This window comes from Eucalyptus grandis, chromosome 8 (assembly GCF_016545825.1).
Source record: "Eucalyptus grandis isolate ANBG69807.140 chromosome 8, ASM1654582v1, whole genome shotgun sequence".
In the NCBI taxonomy this organism is placed as follows: Eukaryota; Viridiplantae; Streptophyta; class Magnoliopsida; order Myrtales; family Myrtaceae; genus Eucalyptus; species Eucalyptus grandis.
The window spans coordinates 63,705,360-63,729,571 of record NC_052619.1 but is presented as its reverse complement, the minus strand read 5'-3'; the positions used below and the strand labels follow the sequence as shown (position 1 = coordinate 63,729,571).

The window sequence follows — 24,212 nt, the reverse complement described above, 5'->3', positions numbered from 1 at the left end:
TGACCTGGGAAGGAGAAGCTTGGATGGCGAGGTCGTTGCCGACGCGGGAGAGGCAGGTGATGGAGCGAGCCAAGGTCTTCAAGGCGTTGCCGCTCAGGGTGAACTCCATTTTTTGAGCGCTCCGCTTCCCTCTCTGCAGTGACGCTACAGAAGTTTATGAGCCGGTCACTGAAAAATTGGCGGGATTGGAGGTAAACGTCGCTTGGTCTTTGGCTCGGGGAGTCAATGATAGAACGCGTTGATTATCATTTTTCGCCCTGCAGGATACCATTATATTACTGGTGTTTACTGTTTCCCCCAGTGAATATGTTGGTTTTATAAACAAATTCATAAAAAATTAGGAAATAGTTTGCTAGATAGATGGAAGGAAACATGACTTCTCATTTGGACACTTTTCGTGATTGTACATCCAGAATAAGTTTAATAGGTTCGGTACCGAACCTTTGAAATTTAAATCGAAATGAGTAAATCTATTTTTTATCGAGAATAAACTTTCGGCCCAAGTTGTTTTAACTATATTTTATAGTTGACCGAAGTCAGCCTTAAATTATAACCCATGAAACCCCCAAATACAAATGCGGTCCAATCAAAAAAACAATAAATATAAATCATTCTGATATTTTGGTCGATGTTCGTGGAAAAAACATTACAAGCAGGTAGCTCGCAACATCCACGAAGTTCCCAATGGGGACAGCAGAGAAAAAGGGCACCAGGCACGCAGCCACTCAGGGCGCGCGCAATGTCGGCGTTTATATTTCCCGCTCTCCGAGCTACCCGTTCCCACTGCTGGGCTGGCAGGCCACTCAACCTCGGACACGTGGGACACGTGGTCCCGCATGTCGACCCTCGACGTACTTAGCACGCCCAATCCTCAATAAATAAAGCTCCCCCTCCTCCGCTGCTTCATCCCTTCGTTCAATCAAAGGTTTGAGGCTTCTAGCTTCTGGGGTTTCTTCATCCCTTTCGAACGCGGATTGTTTATCCCATTTCGAGAAGAGAGAAATGCCGACTCTCATTTGGATGTGAATTCTTTATTTTACAAAATGCTCCCGTGGATTATAATTATCTTAACATATGTCAACCGTTGATGTATGTTTCATTTACATGCATCATTGGTAAGAATTGATTGAGATGTCAATGGAAACATCGTTTGAGATGAAGGATCTCCATCCTCTTTTTTCTATGCATATTTAAAAAGTTTCATGATATTAGGTTAGTTTGTTTTGTGAAATTTATTTTCTAAAATAACATTTTTCTTATTTTCAACGTTTGGATTGCTTAGGAAAATGAGTCATTGGAAAAAATTTCCCTTAGGAAAATAAATCATCAGAAATTTTTTTCCTAACCAATGGAAAATTAATGTTTAATTTTAGGAAAATTATTTTATATTTAAAAAGATCAAATATTATTTGCCAATATATGTCTAGATATTGAAAATTCAACTGAAAACTCTATGTCTGGACATGGAAAATTACTGGCTTTTAGATTAGAAAATGGGAATTAGAGCATTTCTTGGATCCTTTCTTAATATGTTCTTTCTCAAATTTTAGGGATTTTGTTGATGTGAGATTGCATTATTTCTGCGATGCAATTAACATGTCAAGTTAATTATTGTGTACCAGAGTGAGAAAATTTAGTCAGCAACATAACTGAACACGACACTTCTTTTGAAGTTCTATTTATTTGTTGAATGAGTCTCTCTCCTTTTAAAGCGTTCAATTCTATTTTCTGTTGGAAAGACCAAATTCCTTGTCTCAGGCTTTGATTGGGTCGAAGCAGAAAAGAGGGAAGAAAGAGACGTGATGAATTGAACCTTTTCTTTGGGAGGGCGCATAATTGTCTTTTCGTGGTATAACGCTGTTGATTCAGAGAAATTGAAAAAGAATCACGTTAGATGTCAACGGTTAAGATTATATATATTTATTTTATATAAAAACGGTGGGTAGAATAGAGATTTTTTGGGGGATGGCTCGAACCATTGAGATTTAGGGGAAGGAAATCACTCCAAGTTATGATCGTTTTGGCTTAGCTGTCAAATAAACTACCTTTGTTCAACTTTATGGGTCGAAGAGATGGAGTTTCAAATGGGAAGCATGAGAAGCCAAAGGCAATCCCACGAAATTCCGTCCACTTGCATCTTGTCTTACTCGATTTATTATTTTTAATTTTTTTCTTCTTTCCTTTTTTTTTTTTTTTATTCTCTCTTTTCTTTCTTTTCCTTCCACCTTCTTCCTCCATCGGCTGCATGCCTTCGCAATGGCCAGAGCTAATAATTGAATCACCTGGGAAGGAGAAGCTTGAATGGCAAGGTCATTGCCGACGTAGGAGAGACAAGTGATGGAGCGAGCCAAGGTCTTCAAGGCGTTGCCGCTAAGAGTGAACTCCATTTTCGAGTTCTTCGCTTCCGTCTTTGCACCGACAGTACAAATTTTTATGAGGAGGTCATTGAAAATTGGCGGGATTGGAAGAAGATGACGCTTTTGTTCTTTGGATTGGAGAATTTATGATGTAACACGTTAATTATCATTTTTTTGCCCCCAAAAATATGATTATATTACTGATGTTTACCCAATAAAGTAGTTTAGGTTTTTTAGATTTATTGTTAGATAGCATCAACGCCTAAATCACAACTTATAACTTGAAGGGGAATAAAAAAAATGATTGATGTACAAGTATTTCTGTTCAATTTTGATCCTCTTGCTTTATTTTTTACACGTATTTGGTCGGCGAACTAGTCTTCAATTTTTATTTTAGGACAGATATTTCTTCGTCCAAATGCAAACAAAGAAATGTGAAGTAAGGGCTACAGATTGTTATGCGGCATCAATATGTAATAATAGTGCAAAACCAGTGGGCACCCGTGTGTTGTCATGGAAAAATAACTTGTTATTGACGTTCACAGAAATTATCTATGATAGATAACATTTGCGATTATTAGAATTCTTCAATTGCCACTTAATTTCATGTTAATTTGTCTGAAGTTATAGAAAAATGCTATTGTGTTGTATATACCTTCTATAAACTCTATAGTTATATTCAAATAATTAAATATCCAATTGTTTCGATCAATTCTGCTTGAATTCTATTTTTTTTTCCTTTTTTCTTATCGAGTTTTTAGGAGCCGTTGAATTTCATAAAAACGTAATGGGTACTCTAAAAGTGAACGAACAAACTTTTAGATCTTTCTTTATCTTGTTGAATTTTCCTCCTTTTCAAAGGATTAATCAACAAGACAAAAACGTATGTGTTTTTCTTATTATTGATAAATGAAAAGAACTTAGGAAAAAGGAAAGAGAAAAAGAAAGAGAAAATAAGGGCGAACAAGGAATTTGATGATTTTTTACTGCTATTTTTCCTATGTGTCAAAGGCTTCATGGAATATCAATACACGATAGATAAATTTATGGTATCATAGTCCGACGAATTTTTTCTCGCAATAGATATACTGTCAAATACTAATTACATGTGCAAAGTGCAATATTCTTATTATATATTGGTGTATATATCATCAGTATTCATGTCATTGGAAAAAAATACAATATTAGAAACGTCAAAAGATATTTAAAAGAATTATGTAAGAGCCCGGAGATTCGAGCCTGGCTCCCACCGCTGGCCCCACGATTTGGTCTTGAGAGTCTCGGTCATTGTTTAATTTACGTATAAGACGACAGAGAGCCAATGAAAAAGTGACACATTGCTTGCTCCTGGGGAAACCGTGACCAATGACCCGGTAGTGTTCGCCTGCAGCAATACTTTCTAAATGATCAGCACTCAGACGCAACACTCGAGTATTTCAGTCCATTTGAACTAGGGGAAGCGTCCCGACCAAAAAAAAAAAAAAAAAAAAAGAACTAGGGGAAGCGTTACAAGTATAGCGTCCTTAAAAAAATAATCATTCCACAATAAATGGGCAACAGTCAAGACATATACGCTAATGCACGAGTAGAAGCGATACCATTAGATACCTGAGAAAGCCCGACTTGAACCGCTTGTGCAAGTTTCTTTGCACGGATCAACTTTGATAACTTATTCAAATTGTGTGAACTAGTATATTATTTTGGGACTTTCTCAGCAAATTTTTTTTTATGACCCAGGGAACCCGCGCACCGTACCAACACGGACAGTCTCAGTAGGCCCGGGGTGACGGGAGGTAAACCCTGGGGCCCTACGGGAGGACCCACCACCCCCATGGAACGGGTAAGACGCCAAGCATCTTTGCGGTGAGTCGAACCCTCTCACTCTTAGAAGGGGTCAGTGGGTCTCCCCACGGTGGGGAAGACTTACTAGCGGAGCCACCGCGGCCGGTGGTAACAATTTTTGTTTGCGTATGGAAGAAAATATTTGAAATAAAGATCAGAAGTTGGGTTAAGGACTAAATCTGTAATAAAATAAAGGGTGACAACCAAATTTAAAAATCAATAATAATACCCCGACCATTTTGTAATTTCGAATAATTATTTTGTTCATTTCACGTCAGTGCTATTTGTATACCTCTAGTGCTTAGTAAGCATATTTAGTCTATATTTGAACAGCTACCTGATAATAAGAGATTAATTTATGGGCATAGTCCATTATAAGGGAATAGGCTACTGGAGATAAGGGAATGCGCATATCTAATAGATAAATGATTGCACATCAAGTTCTAATCATAGTCAAAAAAATTTGCCTCAATCCACTGGCAGCATCTGCACGCACTAGGCAATTGGTGCAAGGACCCTCAAATTTGTCAATCGGACATTGTATCGAGCTAAACGAGCTAATTCCTAATAAATCACAAGCATCTAAAGTAAGCATCACTCATTAGGGCATACGAAGAAGCAACTACTTACCTTTTCACTCGATGGATGACTTTTTGGGGAGTCGTTGGCGTGGATATCAGGGGCAACCGCAAACCTTTCACTTTCCCTTCGTGATTTTTTCGGTAGAATGCATTGTTATATTGGACTCTTCTCGGCTCAACATGGAAGGTTGCATCATCACGTCGGATATGATACAAAATCAACCCTCTTCCTAAGTACAATCATTATTCTCGCTGGCACTTGACCATTTAATGATTTTTCGGTAATTATTTTCGGAAAACAAGGCACATATATCTTTGGGCTTGGACTTTTCAACGCGCCTGTACCAACCCCTTGGACAGGTTTTATTCCATTATTTTTAAAGATAAGTGTATAAAAAGTATTAAAACTTATCACAAAAATGCAATTGAGTTCTAAATTTTAAAAAATATAATTGAATCCTAAAACTTGTTATGAATGTACTATTGAGTCATAAAACTTATAAAAAGTGTAATCAACCAAATGACTTGATTCAACTATTTTAACAAGTTTTAAAACTCAATTACATTTTCATGATAAGTTTTAGAACTTAATTACATTTTTTAAAAATTTTAGAATTCAATTATATTTATGTGACAAATTTTAAGACTTCTAATGTACTTATATCTTTTTTAACCTTGACAGCTTCTTCTTTTTTTTTTTTAATATTCAGAAGAATTGTTTCTAGGGTATCTTTCACCCATGCCTGAAAATCATCAACACATAAGCATTCCCATGACAGGGTTCCGAAGAATTTTTACAACGGTTGTCTCCCCTATCGTGCTGGTCAAAAGTGTCCCTCTGGAATTGTTGTTTGATTGTGCTAGTCCGAACTATCGCAATCGTTCTCCGAACGAAAAAAAAAAACTATTACAATCGTTCTATTAGAGTTGTTCCACCACGTAAGTAATCATAGAGGGCAAAAATAGATGAAGGCCTGTATTAGACAAGATTCACTGAACCGTACTTCAGGTTCAAGGTTCTGAGCTCTTTGCTTCTCTCTCTGCGGTGATGCTGCAGATTTTTATGAGGTGGTCACTGAAAAATTGGTGGGATTGGAAGAGGGGAGACGCTTGGTCTTTGGCTCGGTGAATCAATGATATATCACGTTAATTATCATATTCCACCCCAAAAAAATACCATTGTATTAATGACATTTCCCCAAGTAAGTATGTAAGTTTCTTAGATTCATCATTAGACAGCATGAAATACAAATGAAATTATATGTAATCAAATTACTTATACCTTATATATTATAATATAGTTGGTTCACAACTACATCATCTTTGAATTTTATCATAATATAAAGGTAAATCTTTGCAAGTTCTTAAAATATATAACAACAGTAAGTACCTTATAATTTCTGTCCTCTTTTCTTTAGACGTACTCGTTCTTTTTTATGCAGTCGACCAAAGAAAATGAATGTGAAGCCATTTCAACTTTGTATACTCAATATTACGATATTTAAGGTGAGTTTGCTTGCATTCACATAAGCTTGGTACTTAAGTATCAGAAGAGTATTAGTTGTTGAAGATCAATCACTAGTATCAAATTATATATGATTAAAAATGCAAATCAATCATAGATTAATTACTTAGAATTTTAAATATAGATGATCTCATTACATGATTAAAGTCCTTTTTATATTAATTTAACTGGATAAATACAATGATATTAGTTAAGAAACAATTAAATAGATCTATGTATAAAAGAAAATGGGAATAAAACAAATATTAAAAATACTCCTTCTTAAATTATTCCTAAATCAAAATGTGTCTTATTTCATTGCATGATTAGATTAAGTAACCAAGAAACTTGCTTCATTTGAAGGTGATAATAAGATTAATTAAGTAAAATTTTTAAAAGATATAACTTTCAAAGTAAAATAGTAATTTAGGAAAAAAATAGAGCTTCCCAAGTAAAGTAAGCATAATATAAAGTTTATCTGCTCCATTCAGTGAGAAAATTATATTTAATTCACTTGATTTAATAATACAATATAATTAATTACAAAAACATTAACATTAAAACTAATAATTACGTGTAACTTATTGATATTTATGTTGTTTTGTTTCTTGTTTCTGCATCCATTCAAGATAAATACGAAATAAAATTAACATAATAAAAAATAATGAGTTATATTATATGGCAAGACACCAGGCATTGAATTGCCACGTATCTAACTTTTAAAATAATGTGGTCACGTGGCAAGACACATGGTATAATTTTGTTGCTTTGCCACATTCGACCCAGGATAATCAATATAAATTATTGTCTAACCATCTATATTTTATTAATCTTAAATTTGTAAAGACAGTTATAGAGAAGTATCTCAAATATGTTCTTAAACATACAGTTCGTTTTAAACATAATTTCTTGCTATATCTTAAATGATTTCATTTTTTAATTAAACGATATACCTTTAATGTAATTAAATCAAATATATTTAGCTGATAATGAAATGAATAGCATAATTTGTTTCATTAAGAAAAGCTTATTAAACAACGAATAAAGTGCATTTTTGAATGACACAATTTTTTATTTAAATGATATAGTTTCCCCAGTTCAGCACGATATAACGAAATAACTAATGTAGTCTATTTAATTCAGCAAAATTTAAGAAAATAAGTATACAGCTTGATTTATTTGAAATATACATATTCAAGTTATGTTGGTTTTTGTTTTCTTCATTGGAAATCTTCTAACTTAAATGTAGTTTATATCTATCAAAATAAGTACATTTATAAGAAAATAAAAATGGAAATAATTTTATCTAAACTCCACTTAACTCGAATTTTATTATAAAAATAAATAAGAGAGAAGCTCATGAGCTTTAATTTATTATTCTCGTGTTCAACAACTTATGTTTTGGATCATACAATTCAAATAAAATTTAAATAATGATAGGAAGAAATGATCTTGAGTTTTAACTTAGCCATTATGATTGAAGGAAAATATCATTATAACACATATCATAGAAATCCTTATACTTCAGAAAATGAAAATCGAATTTGTGATCAAGGCGTTCAAACTCTTATTTTCTAACTTTTCTATTATACGAGTATCAAAAGAATTCCTATTATTCATCTTTTTTAGCAAAAAATTAAGTTTAAGCTTTCGCCCTCATTTCGTATGTCCGGTTTGACAGATATTCTTACTTGGAAATTTTCGATGCCGAATGGACAACAAGCCCAAAAGAAATAATGTAAAAATCAGTGACGCTAATAAGAAAAAGAAGAATGATCATATGTCAAAATAAACGCATGTCAGAAGAAGAATGAACACATATTTATATACATGTATCAATATATATCCCCGTAAAGCGTAGACCCCGTAGTAGGGGTGAGCATGGTCCGGGTTGGGTCGGTCCACCCCCTAATTCTAAGACCAATCCGCACAGTGCTGGTCCTTAATTTTTTGGATCGAGGACCGACTCTATTGAACTTGGGACCGAGGACCGAACCGACCCAATGGGTTTGGTCCGGTTCCAGGGTCAACCTGGGGCCAACTGATAATTTTTATTTCATTTTTTGTACTCCTTAAAAAAATGATTGAGGATCGGATTAACCCAATAAGTTCGGTTCGGTTTCAATATCAACCCAGGACTAACCAATTAATTTTTAATTTCATTTTTTGTACTCATTGAAAGGGCAACTAAGGACCGTACCGACTCAATGGGTTCAATGATGAGCAAGGTCAGCTAAGAAAGGCAAGCGGTGAGGGTTGAGTGGGGTAAGTATCGAACATAATGAGTATCGAATGTCAAGCGAGAGCAACAAGCCAAGCAAGCATCGAGTAGCGAGTGGCACGAGTGACCCAAAGTGAGCGAGGAGAGTATCAAGTGGCGAGTGGAGAAATTATTATTATTTTTTTTCTATTTTAGCAAATTGAAGACTAAGAGGATAAATAAGATAGAAAATAATGAATATTAAATGATGATGTCATAAGGTGCCTTTTTTGACGTCGTGAGGATTGCTCACAAAAGCATTTTCCTCTTTCGTAAATTATGACTATTAACGCCATAAAAGATATTAAAAACCTAAGTTATTAAAGAACAATGTAAAATTATTCAAACTCCTCTCTAAAGAGCTGTTTAATGTTATTAACATCGTTTATTTTAAGATTTTCTTTATATAAAAAAATTATATATATAGTTAGGGTTGATTAGAGTTGGACCGACCCGAAACTCTTAGGACCGAGGACCGATCCGCACAATGTTGGTCCATGAATTCTAGGACCAATGATTGACCCAGTGTTCTTGGAAATCGGACCAAGACCAGCAAGGTTGGGCCGGTCCAGGGTCAATCCAGGGTTGCCCCTGGACCGATGCTCACCCCTACCCCATAGCTAGTTCTTAGTATTATAAAAGATAATTGGTTTTTTCGTAACAGATAAGAAATCTGACCCAAATAAAATAACACAACCCCCTTATCAATTCTTTTTTCGAAGGAACGTATTGGGAGTAACTATAGAAAATGGTCCTTGTACTCTAGTGTCACTACTTAATTTCGATACGTGTACTTTATTTTTGGGCAAAAGACACAAAAAGTCCAAACTATGTTCATTACGGCATATTTATCCATAAAAATGTTCTGTGACACAAAAAATTCCAAATTTGTACTCTCGTGACAGCAACTCGAGCGAGCGAAGGGGGAGGCAATGACGAGCTGCAGCTCGAGCGAGCGTTGCTCCCCTTCGGCGCGGCGGATCTGGGCGAGCAATGCTCGCTCAAGGCTTGAGCAAGCAATGCTCGCCAATGCTCGCCAATGCTCACCCAGATCTGCAGCAGATGGGTGAGCATTGCTCGGCCGATCTGCGGCGATCTGGCCGAGCAACGCTCGCTCGAGGACGGCTCGCCGCGCCGAAGGGGGAGCAGTGCCGACCGGAGAAGGAGCGCCGAAGGGGGAGCGACGCTGACCGGAGGAGGAGGGCCGAACGGAGAGCAACGCTGACCGGAAACGTACCTGGAGTCGCCGGAGAGTTAGCCGAGTGGGAGCCGCCGGAGAGATGGAAGACACGCCGGAAACGGAAGAACGAAGCTTCAGCCGAGAGGAGCGACGACGAGCACACACGACTCGCTTTGTTCCGAATTTGTTCTTTTGTTTCTTTCGTTTTGTTCTTTTGTTCCGTCGAAGAAGTGTTTCTTTTCAAAAGAAACAACTTTTTTTTTGTTTCTTTTTCTGTTCCTATTCCGTTCCAGAAACAAAAAAACAAAAAAGGAACAAAAACGCAACCAAACGCGTTTCTGTTCCTTTTTTGTTCCCGGGAACACTTTCCGTACAGAAGTGTTCCGGAAACACTTTTTTGGAGTGTTACCATGCACGCCCTTAGTCTCCGTCAAAATTTTGTAACGAGGACTGTTAAAATTCTACCAATACTGACGCTGGAAAGCAATCGTTGCTGACATGACGTAAGTGAAATAAAAAGAAAATGTTGTTTTGACTGAAAAATCATCCGATAGAATTTTGATGAAGGATAAATGTGTCACATAGTTACAAGTTTGAGATTTTAATGACACAAAAAAAGGTGAATGCGTCCCAATCAGCGTAGTTTGAGATTTTTTATGTCACAAAAAAAATATTAGATAAATGTGTCACTGTTATATAGTTTACGATTTTTGTGACTTTCTCCTTTATGTAGTGACATATTTGGTCCATCAACTCATCCTATGTCACAACTCCAGCAATAATTCCGTATTTTTCTGTCCCAGTGTCAATTAAAAGTGCCAAGTAAACAACTGAGATGAAAATGCGGCACTGATGCGTAAATCACAATTTAAAACTTGAAGAGAAATCACAAAAACGATCCATGCACGAGTACATGTGTTCTCCCATTTGTGTGTATTCGACGACGGACAACCGGCGGTCTAGGGAGCTGTCCGATTGTCATCTTCTTTGACCTGATTAAGAAGGTCGGCACAACGCGTGGACAGAAAGTACAGTGATGCTTTTAGACGTTCTACTTTTGTGTGCTCAAGCCAGGTCCACTTTCGATTTTCCATCTCCTCCATGCGCTCTCATTCAACAAGAACCAAATTCCGATGATGCCCTCGTTTCGTTCCCCCACTCCGAACCTTTTCCACCCTTTAACTGTAGAAACTGTCCCACCGTAGCGAGGCCATTCCAGTCATTCGAAGATGGAAACCCACTGCTATCTATACGTGTACGCCTTTGACCAGACCGTCCCGGCCTCATTCATGCCCGTAGAAACGTCTTCCGGGCGAAAAATCTTCTTCAGCCTCTCGCTATATCTCGCTCTCCCTCGCTCTTTAGATCTTCGCACAATTTGGTGAGCTTCCGGAATGAAAATGGCGGAGAACAATCTGACGATGCACGCGGTCTGCTACGAGTCTTATGGCAGAGGAGCCGCCGGGTTGAAGGTGCGAATGTTTCGGCTCTCGATCGTCTCGTGATTCATATGCACGTGCGCGTGCTGACATAATGAAGTTTGCATGGACGTACTATGTTTATGTGTTCTTGGCCAACTAATGATGTCGATGGATTGTTGTGACTTTAGTGAAAACGTCGAAGCCAGCTTTCCTGCATTTTTAGATTCTGCTGTTCCAAAGTAAAGAGAGGAGGAAGCTATTCGGTGTTCTCTTGTGTTGGATTTGGGAATGTTCGTTTGGTGGACTTCTTGGGATTCAAATTACAACTTGTTCACATATTTGGCCGATGGACTAATCTTCAATATTATTTTCAGGATAAGTGTCAATTTCTTCGTCCAAATGCAAACAAAAAATGCAAAGTAAGGGTTAAAGATTGTTATGCAGACGGCGTTAATATGTCACAATAGTGCAAAACTAGTGGGCACCTAAGTGTTGTTGCATCAAAATAAGTTGTTATATAGTTTGAAACGTCAAAAAATAATATAAAAAAAATTTAACATGACTCTACAGCTGCATTCGTTATCGTTATGTATATTTACAAAAAATATTTATGATAGAAAAAAAGATAGAAAAGTAATTATTTTTACAATTATTATAATGCTTTAATTGCCACTTAATTTAAGTTAATTTGTTTGAAGTAATAGAAACTCTTGCATTGTATATGCCTTCTATAAACTATGTAGGTCCATGCAAATAATTAAATATCCTATCGTTTCAATCAATTCTGTTTAAAATTCTATTATTTTGTTGAATTTTCCTCCTCTTCAAAGGATTAATTCAACGAAGATAGACAAAAAGGTACATGTTTTTCTTATTATTGATAAATGAAACAAACTTAGATTAAAGGAAGAAAAGAGAAATACGAAGGAAGAAAAATTCAAGGCAAATGAAGGATTTGATGATTTTTTACCATCATTTTACTATATATTAAAGGCTCAATGGAGTATCAATATAGAAAAGACGAAGTAATGGTATTATAGCGTAACAAGTTTTTTCTCACTATAGATTTATTGTCAAATACTAAATACATGTTCATATTCTAATTATATATAGGTACATATATTATCATTATTCATGTAATTGGAAAAAATATAAACAAAATATAATGATTAGAAAAGTTAAAAGATAATTAAAAGGAAAATGAAAGAGCTGGGAGATTTGATCCGAGCTCCCTCCAACCTCCGCTGCGTTTCTAACGACTAGCCCCACAATTTGCTTCTTTTTTGGTTCTTTTTCTGTTTTGAGGAACGAATAAACAAAAAATAGAGGAATAGAAATATTACCAAATAAGCATTTCTCTCTAAATGATTCCCTGAATGATTCCCCTCAACAGCAACTGCCGACTACTCGGTCTATTTGAACTAGGGGAAGCGTTACAAGTATAGGCTATATTGTCCTTCAAAAAATAATTATTCCGCATTAGATGGGTAATAGTCAAAAGACAAAACATATGCGCTAATGCGCGAGCAAAAGGCGATGCCACAAGATACCCTGTCAGGGTTAAAAGTTCCTTGGTCGGGGAGCCCGCCTTCCGTTTTCAGGCGTCGCCTTTCAAAAACCGAAAATCCCACCCGAAATGACCCTATATCTACATTGCTATTTTTTGTCCTGTTCTATGCGTCCGAGAGGTCGTTTAGTCGTCCTGGACTTCGGAGGCTGTTGATGTATAAGAAGGATCTATCTACTCCGTTCACAAGAGCGACTCTGAGATCATCCAAAACCCACTTTCAGGAAGAACAGGAGAGATCCGGCGAAGCTGAGAGTTATCGGACGGCAACGGCATGGCTGAGCACTTCGGTTGGAGGTAAGCCTCATCAACCTCAAACATGTCTTAAGCAATGTAGCCCGGCACTCTGTCAAGTAAGTTGGAGTGTATTCCGTTAGTGTAAATCCGTCCAAAAGTACGAACGTTTCTTGGAGTCATTGACCCCTGTTTTTTGTGACTGAAAACATTTCATGATATCCATGACTCATGCGAGGAACAATCCAAGTATGCATAACATTAAAACAACTGAGTTTGTCTGAGGAAAGTGAAATCCACCATTTCTTTTTTAATACCACGGAGTTGGAAAGAACGTGACCCTGCAGTCGGAGTATTGCCAGAAGTGCAGTCCTCATTTCCTTTCGTGAAAAAGAACTTCGTCATGTCGTTCCATTTTGAAACCTCGGTACAAGTTTTTCTTTGTTAACTCTTTTATATGCCTATTCAACTGAACTGCCCCTCTTGTCTCATCGACCCCTGTTTTTGTGACTGAAAAATTTTCATGACATTCATTCTCTAATCAAATACGGTAGGACTCATGCCAGGGAATAATCCCTCTCCAAGTATGCATATCGTTAAAACAAATGAGTTTGTCTGAGGAAAGTGAAATCCACCATTTCTTTTTGAATACCACGGGGTTGGAAAGAACGTGACCCTGCAGTCGGAGGATTGCGAGAAGTGCAGTCCTCATTCCTTTCGTGAAAAAGAACTTCGTCATGTCTCTGCATGTGTTCCATTTTGAAACCTTGTATGAATCGCTCCCATGTTTTTCTTTGTTAACTCTTTTATACGCCTATTCAACTGAGCTTGTCTTTTTGACTCATCGACCCCTGTTTTTGTGACTGAAAAATTTTCCTTGAAAGACAGATGGTCTAACAAGTATTTTGCTGATTCTATCTCAAGGTTTTTGTTAGAGGAGGATGTTGCTGGACTTAACAGAGATCTTGATACCATCATGATTGTTTTGCATTTGCTGATCATGGCCAGAAAGATCTTGACAGGTCCAATTCTCAGTGCAGAAGGCATTCGGCATATCTCTGATGTCATCCTTATCATCAAGGATCTATTAACCCTCCTGACGAGGAGACAGAATATTGACCCAAATTTTCAACTCGTCTTTTCTTGGATTGCTGCTATGCTTGGCTTTATTGGGTGTACTCTCTTGACGTGGGCTCTGCATAGCGACTTGCCTGTGCCGATTATGATTGCTTGGGACCTAATGTTGGGACTTTTGCTCTGGTTCATCGTAAATTGAAGGATTAGCTTTTCTGATTTGGTGATGTGGTCAATTTGCTCGGGAACCTTCCAATGCCGGCTCTGATATGAACCTCTTGTATTATTACCCTGAACACCTCTTATGTAATGGCAGAATAAATTTTGATGATGATTACAATCCTTTCTGGCGCAATGTCATCTCCAGTTAAGTGTACTTTGAGAGTTAGTTTAAGCATGTCTTGGTGAGTTCCTACCATCCCCTCCCTGTAAGGCAAGTTTAATCTTTTTGCTAGAGTGCCGGTTTCAGTTTAAGTCCTAATAAGTCTTCCGCTTTGGATCGAGTTGCATTACCAGTAAACAGAACTCGGAAATGGAGGAAATTGAAGAAACAGGGCAAGCTTTTCCTATGGGCCAAATAGAAACAGGGCAAATGAGAGTATATAAAAAAGAATCCCATGCGCTTATTCACTATTCTTTCATTTAGGATAGACGCATTGTTAGTTTCATATAATTTATAGCTCATCCCCCATATAGTTTTGATCATTATCATTGTGCTTTTGAGGCTGGTTCGTGATAATAAATGACGAATCAAATTGATTGTGATTTAGGTTCTTAAATCCATGTAAAAGGTTGCTTTATTCCCATGGTATAAAAAGAGTACACACATACATGTGGGTGTGCAAAAGAACCGGGAACTAGATGGTACCAATCCGGTTCCCTATTCTAAGTATGGAACCATGTACTCATTCACCTAGACCATACCGGTAATATATAAATATATACATTTAAGTTTAAAGAAAAATTTCCATAAAAAAAAAATTTAAGAAAAATGAAAACCCTAAAATCCCTAATTTGAAACTCGACACCCAATAACTGAATGCTCGTCTTGTCTCACTCTCACCTCATATAAGTCATCTCTCTATCTCTCACAAGTTCAATGCCCATGAACTCACGGCATTGACTCTCAAATTTTAATATGAGTCCAATCTTTTTACTTATCTTTCTATTAAGAATAGGAAAGTTCTTTATTTTTTACTTTACTTTGGCTTATTGGAAAATGTTACATTGAATGCGTGAAACTCGATGGGACCAATTTCATGGATCTACTTGAGAATCAAACTGAATCGACGGTCATGGAACCAACAGGCAATCACCTATTCCAAGGTGGAAATCGCTTATCCAGACCATGCTTACATCCAGACCATGCTTACCTCTACACATGCATGTGAAGAAAATATTTACATGTGTGGAGAGAGATAAATAGAAAAATTAAAATTAATATACATATAAAATTAAAATGATTGTAAGATTAAATTCAATGCTAGTAAGATATATAAAGTTTATTATCTTACATATATTTATGTTGCAATTTTGTCCATTTTGTTGATCTATGTCACTATGATATATCTAACAAATGGACATAAGCATTGCATATATATATATTTTTATATAAAAATTGAAATCCTTGTTTGGATTTGTTTTATACAATAGTAATTAACTAGCGCTCACTATATGGATAATCGATTAAATTAGCATGGGCCATAAATATGGGCCCGTTTGGTTTGGCTTCTGGGAAATGCATTTCCAAGAATGCAAATACCTTTGGGTGAATGGGGTTTTCCGAAATGCAAATATCGTTTGGTAAAATTTACATTGAGATACAACTTTGGCCAAAATACCGTTTGATAAAATTTATAGTTGTAAATGGCTTTTATTAAATTAAAAAAATAAAAAAACATTTGTATTATCTTTTTTGAAGTCCGGCCACCGGATCGCCGGATCCGGCGGCCGGACCGCCGGATCTGGCGACCGAGATGGCCGGATCCGCGGTCCGGCCGCCGGATCTCGGCGACCCGATGGCCGGGCGCGACCCAGTGACGGTCGCCCGAGGTCGCGCAGCCGAGGTCGCGCGACCCGGGCGGCGTCGCCGAGGTCGCGTGACCTCGACGACGTCGCTGGGTCGCGCGACCTCGGGCGGCCGTCGCCGGGTCGCGCGACTCGAGCGACGCTGGGTCGCGCGACCCAGGCCATCAGTCGCCTGAGTCGCGCGACCCAGACGTCGCCTGAGGTCCGGCGACGGTCGCTGGGGTAGGGCGACGGTCGCCGGGGTAGGGCGACCCTCAGGCGGCGGTCGCCGGCGCTTCGCTGGTGCGCGGGACCTCTCGGCCGGCGGTCGTCGGCCTCCGTGCGGTGGTTTTCCTCACCTGATGAACAGTACCCTCGAAGATGAACAGTATCCAAACTTGCATTCTCAAAATACAACTTCCCAAAGTACCTCCGGACCTCCATTTGGCTAAAGGCCCTTAGAGTCACTTGGAGATGCAATTGCATCTTGCCAAAGTCACTCAAAAAACCGAACCAAACAGGTTTGCATTTGGCTAAGGGACTTTGGAGTCCAAATGCTCATCCCCAAAGCTGAACCAAACAGGCCCTATAATTTCTCTAGTATGGCTTAATTGTTCTCAATGTTCCCATGCAGTGAGGGCTTTTGAGCCTAGGTAGACCCATTAAACAGGTGGGTTTGGTCGGGTTTGGGTCAGGTCATAAATGATCCGACCAAAATCGACCCATTTAACCCGTTTATGACCTATTTATTGCAATACAAAATTTTTTACCCATACTTGACCCAACCTATACTCGACTCATACCCGACCCATTTAACTAAACTTAAGAAAGCTTATTTCTTATAGGGATAAGTGTAATAGAAGTCCTAAAACTTGTCGCGAAAATGCAATTGAGTTCTAAAACTTGCAAAAAGTGCAATTAAGTTCTAAAACTTGTCAAATTGTTTCAATTGAGTCCTAAAGTTAATATCGTCGGCATTTTCAATAGAAAATGTTGACATGGTGCGAACGTGACATTTAAAATGATTTTTTTATTTCCATGTGACTTTTTTTAAATTAGATTTAAAAATTAGAAAAGAAAAGCTAAATTAAAAAAAAAAAACAAAACATTTTTTAAAAAAGAAAAAAAGAAAAAAAAAATTGCCGATTTCCTTCGCCGTCGCCCATCACCGGAGGGGCCGGTGATCCCTTTGGCGATGGGTGGCGGCAATAGGGGAGGAACTGCTAATTTTATCTTCTTCTTTTTTTTTTAACAATTTATTAAAATAAATTTTAACTTTTCTTTTTAGTTTTTAAATCTATTTTATTAAAAAAGCCATGTGGAAATTAAAAATTATTTAAAATGCCACATCCGTGCCACGCGCATTTTTCGTTAAAAATGTTGACGATGTTAACTTTAGGACTCGATTGAAATAATTTGATAAGTTTTAGGACTTGATTGCACTTTTTGCAAATTTTAGGACTCAATTGCATTTTCATGACAAGTTTTAGGACTTCTATTGCACTTATCCATTTCTTATATATATATATATATATATATATATATATATATATATATATATATATTAAATGGTATTGCTAAAATAATTTTATACAACACAAATTTAATGGACAATTTTTATAAATTTTAAAATAATTATTTTGAAAGATTGATTTTTAATTATTTTTTTAAATTAAATTTCAATTATTTTTATTTTTTAAATATAATTTTAAATTTTAAATTTTCTCTTTTCTTTATTCTTTTTTGTTCTTCTCCTTCTTTGGCCGACCGTTGGCCACGATGACAGCCGGCGACCGGCCACGGGCGAGCCTCAAGCTTGCCCACTTGCTAACACCGGCTAGCTCGAGTCTTGCCCAGTTGGCGAGGCCTTCGCCTTGCCGGATCGATGAGCTTAAGCTCGTCTCTCGCCGATGCCGACGAGCTCGAGTCTCGCCAAATCAGTGAGGCTCGAGCCTTGCCGGCCGTCGGCGAGCTCAAGGCTTGCCTAGCCAATTGTTGGCTATCACCGTGCCGGCCACTAGAAGGAGGAATAAAGAAAATATAAAAAATAATAATTATAATTTCGATTTTTATACAAAAATATTTGTGTAAAGTTGAAAATGGATTCTAAATTCAACCTATTTAAAACCCACTTAAGACCCACCTATCAAAGTTTTTAATTGTTAAACCCATTTAACTACTTCTTGTCAAAAAAAAACAAATGACCCATATATGATCAATTTATGATTTAAATGAGTCATATATGGATCTAAGACCCATTTTGCCACCTCTTGGCCTGGGCTGGCCTGCTGCATCGATAATCAGATCTGTTCGGGACATGGAGAGGACTGGGGCTTAAGCTCTGTCCCATCTAAAATCCCCAATATACGGTCCCGCCTTATGCCTTCTTTCATCTGCTGCCGGTGCATAGCTCTCGGTCCTCCTCTGGCTAAATTCCGCTAATTATACATCCCTCTGAATACGTAGTTTCCTTCACATTCCGATGCTTTCATGTGGGTTGTTTTCCTTTTGCATACAATTGACTTGATGAATGATTCTGTAAAACGAAAGCTGCATTTGACTGGTAAACTCATGTATCTTGTTTATGAATGGATCGTTGCGTTGTGAAAATGCAGACAGCTCCAGGTGAATTGCACAACTTAGGACTTCAGTTAGTTGATGATGGAAGGAGCGAAAAGGGAGAGTTCCAATACCCCATGGTGCAATTCGAAATTGAGAAACGAGGAAAAAGCACAAGCACCTGATTAAGCAACCATCTTACATTGAGATTCCTTATAATTTAAATCATCCATCCTTACAATAGGTTTCGGAAAACCGATGCAATTGAACCTTCTTTGGATGAGAAACATGGGAATATGCAACAGCAAGGTGTAGGATGATACGCCCACAACTCAAAAGTCACGTACCACGAGAGAGCTTCTAGACGATCCAGACCACCATCAATTCGTGCTTTAGGCAACCTCTCGGGGCAAGTAAACTTTGAATTCCACGAATCACTCTGACTCTGGTTGGTTCCATTACTGACAAAAAGGAGGGATTTACTCCGCAGAACAAACTCCTTGACACCGTCACAAATGACCTCAGCAGAAGATGTTGTCACAAATCAGAACACTGGAAATTCGGCATCCTTGGGTATGTAAAATGGAAGCAACTCACGAGGAAAAGTTAAACTGAATTCGTAGGAGTTTAAAAATGACGTAATCATTCTAGAATGTGATTTTAAGAAAGGAACACGAATATCTCAAAAACCTTTTGACCGCTTCCTCTTTAATATACACAAATTGACTCAAAATGTTTTTTAACAGACAAAACAGAAGCTTTCTATGGCAAGGGATCTATTTGGTCAAAAAAACTTCCACAGTCTCCTTCACGTTTTGAATGTGCTGATACATACAGTAGGGAAAGAAAGTGGGAGAAAAGCTGACGTCGTATTTTCATAAACGGATGGACTACGAGGACAGATCACAGAAACTCAGTATAGAAGGCAGCAGAAACTTTAATCAAACAAGTCATAAATCTCCCCATGAATAGCTGTTTTAGAGATGGTATCGAGCGCCCCAACCCCCCCAATCCACCACCGCCACATTTGAAGTTGCAAAGCTAGAAAGGAATTATTGGACAGGTTTTAGAAGGTCTAAACACAATTTCCGATGGTTCTAAATTGCTATATCCTGTCCACTAAGCATGTGACTCTTGTAAGAACTATCGACCCTGCTCTGTTTTTATTGGCAGGAAGCCAGGAACAAATTGTTGTAGAATAAAGTGTAGAACCATACCTGTATCGATACCTCACTCGGCAAAGTGTATCAACTTAATACTGAAACAGAAAAGAGAGGGAAAAAGAAGTGCATTTAAATGGCAGCTTTGTTGCATGGTGGACTAGTTAAATTGGCACAGGCACTAATGTATAGTCAAGTAGGAGAAAAAACGAGAAAAGAAAAAAATGACAAAGGACGCTTAAAGCAAGCAAGACACTGCTCCAACTCTTTGAAGGGAACACAGGACAGGATGCATCAAGCATTGGAAGGCACAAGCACTTAACAGTAAAACTAAGAGAGAAAGGTTATCATAGTCAAACAGGAAACAAAACGTTATTGATCCTCATGGTATGGTGGTGTTGATCGAACACAGAGTTCATCGCCGTCCTTGTTATCATCATCCTCATCCTCATTGGCATCAACCCGATTACTTGGATGACGTTGTGAAAAACCATTTCCATCTACACAAGAAAAGAATGAAGAGAATCGCTTCAACTACTAACAAACTGCATGAACTTACTTATGATGCGCTAATTAGTGTTATGTAAGTGACAACCTTGTTCAGTACCTTTGCCTCCAAAAACATTTAGAACCACTGACAAATGACGTGATCCAAGCAGACTAATTGAATCGATACTGAGAAGCCCAAGAAAGGCATATGAACTCAGTCTTCCAGAAATAGGTACTTGCACAGGTATGTGCAATGCATCCTCAGGGTTCACAGTCGAGTAAGAAGCGGAAAATAGTTTTGCTCCACCTTGTCTATGGTATCAGGTGGACAGTCGCACTAAATCGTGGAAAAACAGAAATGCTTACAGGTTTGGTAGGACATACATGGATTTCTGCCAAAACTTTTTCCTTCTTGATGCTTGAATAAAGAGTAAAATTTGGCAAGATCCCAAGATAAAGTCGCGCAATCAACTGGCCTAAGCCAAATGCTTTCTTGCAAAGCAGCATTTACAGTAGGGAAATAGGCAATTGAGAAAGTAGCAACTCTACTAAAAAAATATTTGTAAGAGAGCAAGATAATTCGACCTAGAGATAAAGATGATGTTCATCATACATACAAACTGAGAGCAAGATTGAGAGATGAAGAATTTGGACCAGTTTGGGTGTTTCCTTCAGCTGATGCAGCTTTTGATTTTTGAATAGTGCCGATCCTTTCAATTCCCGATTGACCACCAGCCCTTAGGATCCTTTCTTCCGGAACTTGCCTTCCGTCAGAACCACTCACACTTCTTGCAGCACTTCCTGCCCAGAGTTAGTAAACCACTTAAATTTTAATTCCCAACAGATACACCTTCCTGTTGACTTCCAAAAACAAAGTATCTTACTGATGGCATACGCAGCATTTCATTTTAGAGCAAAGCAAAGTCAATTGCCTTGCCATCATTGAGATGATAGTACTACAAGCTACAAGGATCACTCACCTGAGAGTTTAGATTTGATGGAATCTCGGAAGCGCTTGTTCTATTCCTCTCTGGCTGTTCTCCAGAAGCTTCCGCAGTATCAGCCTGGCCCGGCATTCCATTTGCCGAAGGTGCAGTATTACTTTCATGTAATTGGGATGTGAGCATGGTGGCCGCTACAAGCGTAGCATCAAAATTGGAAGAGGGCCCGTCATCGATGCGAATTTAGGGGCCATCAAAATAGGCCTGTTGCATAAAAACATTCAGTTGTATCAAGTTCTTTATTCTTTTCTATTTTGCGTATAGCAGAGATGTTGCACTTGAAACCACGAATTTAGTACCAAAAAAGAAAAGCCAAAAGACATACATTAACCGTCGAGTTTATTTTTTTGCACTGATGTTCTTAGCTGGCATACTTTACTAGCATCTTGCATCAAACTTAATAATTAATACGTTTATCATCCGAACTTAAACTTAAACCATTGTTATCCAAACTTGATTTGAAGGTTCACTATATACTATCCACCAAATTTTCAACGGTAGTCTCTTGTTTTTTGACATTTAGTCAGAACTAAAATTGTCATCAGCCTTTACGAGTGTGATTGTGAAGCCATGCATTAGCATGTATTGAATCTCTGAGCAACTAGCAATCATGCATCTATTAAAAAGCAGTTATGCACTGATTGCGTGAAAACTACTCGTTGCATCTGAACTACTTGCATATACAAAATTGAAGTGAAGCATGGAAAGAAAGGTAAGAGTCAAAAGAGCATCCAGAATTTAATTACTCGCCAGCCTTCTCAAAGCGCAAATGAATGTCCACTTCACATCCCTCACAGAATGCAAGAAATGCCTGGATTTCCATGAGATGGACGGAGTTTAAATACTATCATGTTCACTGGAAAACACAAGGAAAAACTTCGACATAAAAGATGGTCCTGGATGTGACTCCAGTAGCATTCCAGCAAGTAGGTGGACTCATTTTAGGACTCATTTTTAAGGAAATGGAGACAAGTTTGAAAGTGAAGTCATACGTTCAAGAACTTTCAGCTGCATTAATGACCCAAATGTCTTGATAGATAATATAATGAAAAACGAATCAGATGGAACACCTTCAACTCTTTGACGGCAAAAGTCACGTCTACTGGGTTGCCATTATGAGCATACTGCACAAACTCTTCCGCAGGATCGATCCACAGCTGAGTGTGCAGCAAAGAGTCGTTCTCTGCAGCCAGAATCTGAACCATGATATTCTTCTCCATATTCGATTGAAAGGAAAAAAGTTAATCTCTACCTTTGGTAGGATCAACGTAGCTTCTAAACTCGACAGCTTTCCCATCAAATTCACTTGCAGCATCAGAAGGATCGGAGTTGCGTTCCGTTGCAATGATAGTAATTTCCTGAAGGGATGACTGAAAATTTGCAAGCAGTCTATTCAGATCACGAGGCCTCACTACAAAAATTGCTTGGGTAGATAATTGTTGTATGTCGGGGTCAACATTGCAAGTAATCCAGTATGTTTTCTTAATGTCAACATCACCTATGCATGAACAAAAACTCACAGTTGGCACGGTGAGATAAACGTGTATCTCGGCATGTTGCAGCTTCTTATCACATCTATGCAGGTTTGAGAGGTGCTGGCCTCCGATTTATATTACATTTAGATAACGAATTGCGTCAATAGGTTTTGCCCCTATGGCCAGGCTTGACAGCCTGTCATGATTTGCTTAAACACTCAAAACAACACATGGTTAAGATGACACGGGGACAATAGTTTGCTACACTTTTAAGCGCGGAAGTGAGAGAGGGAGAGGGAGTGGAGGCATAGATCGAGAAGAGGACAAGATAAGCCAGTTCAATTACAATTCCACCAGCACTGATGACCAGTTCAAGTTGAATTCCATACATATATATATATATATACACACACATAGATAGAAATACGTTTTAACCACGACCACAACTTGCAATCAAACAGTACTGCATTCATACATTGAAAATAAAACAGAGACTAGAATGATCAGACTGAAGCCTAAGGATGATTCATTCTCCCGCCTTGGCAGACATGGGCAGTGCCGAGACAGATGCTGGCGATGTCGAGGTGGCCATGGGCAGTGCCGAGACAGATGCTGGTGCCGGTGCTGAGGCGGACATTGGTGGTGCTGCCGACGAGATCCAAATCTTGTTGAGATCAAAGGGCCTCCAAATTTGTGTTCCTACGTAAAAGCCTCCCTGTGGTGTTGGCATCAGATGGAACGTCTGAAAAAGGCAAAGAATCAGGGTCGGACTCTCAGAATTTATGCGCAGGAGGATTGATTAATCGATTAATCAATTGATCGATAGAGAAATTGCAGACGGTCGACAAGAAATAATGACTTAGAAAAAGGTTAAATTGATTTAGCTTTTTTCTTAAACAACTTCATCATCGGAGCAACAATTCAACAACTCCTCTCCATTAAGCTACAGACAGACGAATAGTCTCTGCTAACAGTGGATTGGATAGGATGGATAAGGGGATCAACCAAGGTGGTGGTGGGTGATGTTAATTCAATAGAGGGAGAAAGAGAGAGACCTGGTTTGTAAGGACGGCGTGCGCCTTGTCCTTGGTGCCGCCTACCCACGTCTGGCCGCAGACAAAGACGAGCATACTGCCGGGTGTGCAGTGGCGCAAGCAGTTGAAGTCGGCGATTTCGTGGTGGCACTCCGGAATGGAGGTAAGTTTGGCGAGGATAGCCTCCTTGCCCTTGATATGCTGGTCTTCGAAGGCCAGCACCGACTCTTCCCGGAACAGATTGACCAAATCCGCCCGGTTCGCGTCGAACGTCCTGTAGTAGTTCTCCATGAACCGCTTCGCCTTCCCTATCAGATCCTTGTCTTCTGACTTGATGGTCGACATCTCTTCCTCCTCCTCCTCGCTTTGTGCACGCGATTCAGACGGTAACCCCAAGAAGAAAAACCCTAGCGCAGCTCCGAGAGCTTTCTTATCAATTCGGAATCGGTCGGGTCAACGGACGGATC

General features: G+C 38.5%; 3 protein-coding genes and 1 long non-coding RNA gene across 5 annotated transcripts in view; all 4 read right to left on the bottom strand.

Moving 5' to 3' along the window:
- LOC104417717 (cell cycle checkpoint control protein RAD9A-like) overlaps positions 1–175 on the bottom strand; it is a 37,698-nt gene extending 37,523 nt beyond the window's left edge. For both annotated transcript variants that reach the window (XR_005545343.1, XM_039299052.1), the window contains exon 1: positions 5–175. Coding sequence is in view for 1 of the 2 variants with exons in the window: in XM_039299052.1 (XP_039154986.1) it covers positions 5–109 (105 nt within the window). In the remaining variant the exon portion in view is untranslated. The remainder of the gene's footprint in view (positions 1–4) is intronic.
- An 18,576-nt stretch (positions 176–18,751) lies between these two features.
- On the bottom strand, positions 18,752–21,508 carry LOC120286683. The gene is made up of 2 exons (XR_005545356.1): positions 21,216–21,508; positions 18,752–21,036 (listed from the first exon to the last, which is right to left on the bottom strand). It is a non-coding gene; the product is annotated as an uncharacterized LOC120286683 (long non-coding RNA).
- A 120-nt stretch (positions 21,509–21,628) lies between these two features.
- LOC120287432 lies at positions 21,629–23,098 on the bottom strand. Its single transcript, XM_039300227.1, has 4 exons — positions 23,058–23,098; positions 22,489–22,811; positions 22,307–22,419; positions 21,629–22,047 (listed from the first exon to the last, which is right to left on the bottom strand). Exons 1-4 carry the CDS (start codon positions 23,096–23,098, stop codon positions 21,979–21,981), a joined length of 546 nt encoding a protein of 181 aa, XP_039156161.1. The 3' UTR covers positions 21,629–21,978.
- On the bottom strand, positions 23,026–24,212 carry LOC104415593 (nuclear transport factor 2B). The gene is made up of 2 exons (XM_010026924.3): positions 23,767–24,212; positions 23,026–23,453 (listed from the first exon to the last, which is right to left on the bottom strand). Exons 1-2 carry the CDS (start codon positions 24,088–24,090, stop codon positions 23,238–23,240), a joined length of 540 nt encoding a protein of 179 aa, XP_010025226.2. The 5' UTR covers positions 24,091–24,212; the 3' UTR covers positions 23,026–23,237.

Bases quoted from the DNA above. Each gene is read 5' to 3' on its own strand.
- LOC104415593 (XM_010026924.3), bottom strand. From the start codon at position 24,090: ATGTCGACCATCAAGTCAGAAGACAAGGATCTGATAGGGAAGGCGAAG. The intron at 23,454-23,766 runs GTCTCTCTCTTT...TGCCTTTTTCAG, and splicing joins ACGCCGTCCTTACAAACCAG to ACGTTCCATCTGATGCCAAC.
- LOC120287432 (XM_039300227.1), bottom strand. From the start codon at position 23,098: ATGGAATTCAACTTGAACTGGTCATCAGTGCTGGTGGAATT. The intron at 22,812-23,057 runs GTAATTGAACTG...AAACCTGCATAG, and splicing joins TCATCAGTGCTGGTGGAATT to ATGTGATAAGAAGCTGCAAC. The intron at 22,048-22,306 runs GTGTTCCATCTG...ATGGAAATCCAG, and splicing joins TTGCCGTCAAAGAGTTGAAG to GCATTTCTTGCATTCTGTGA.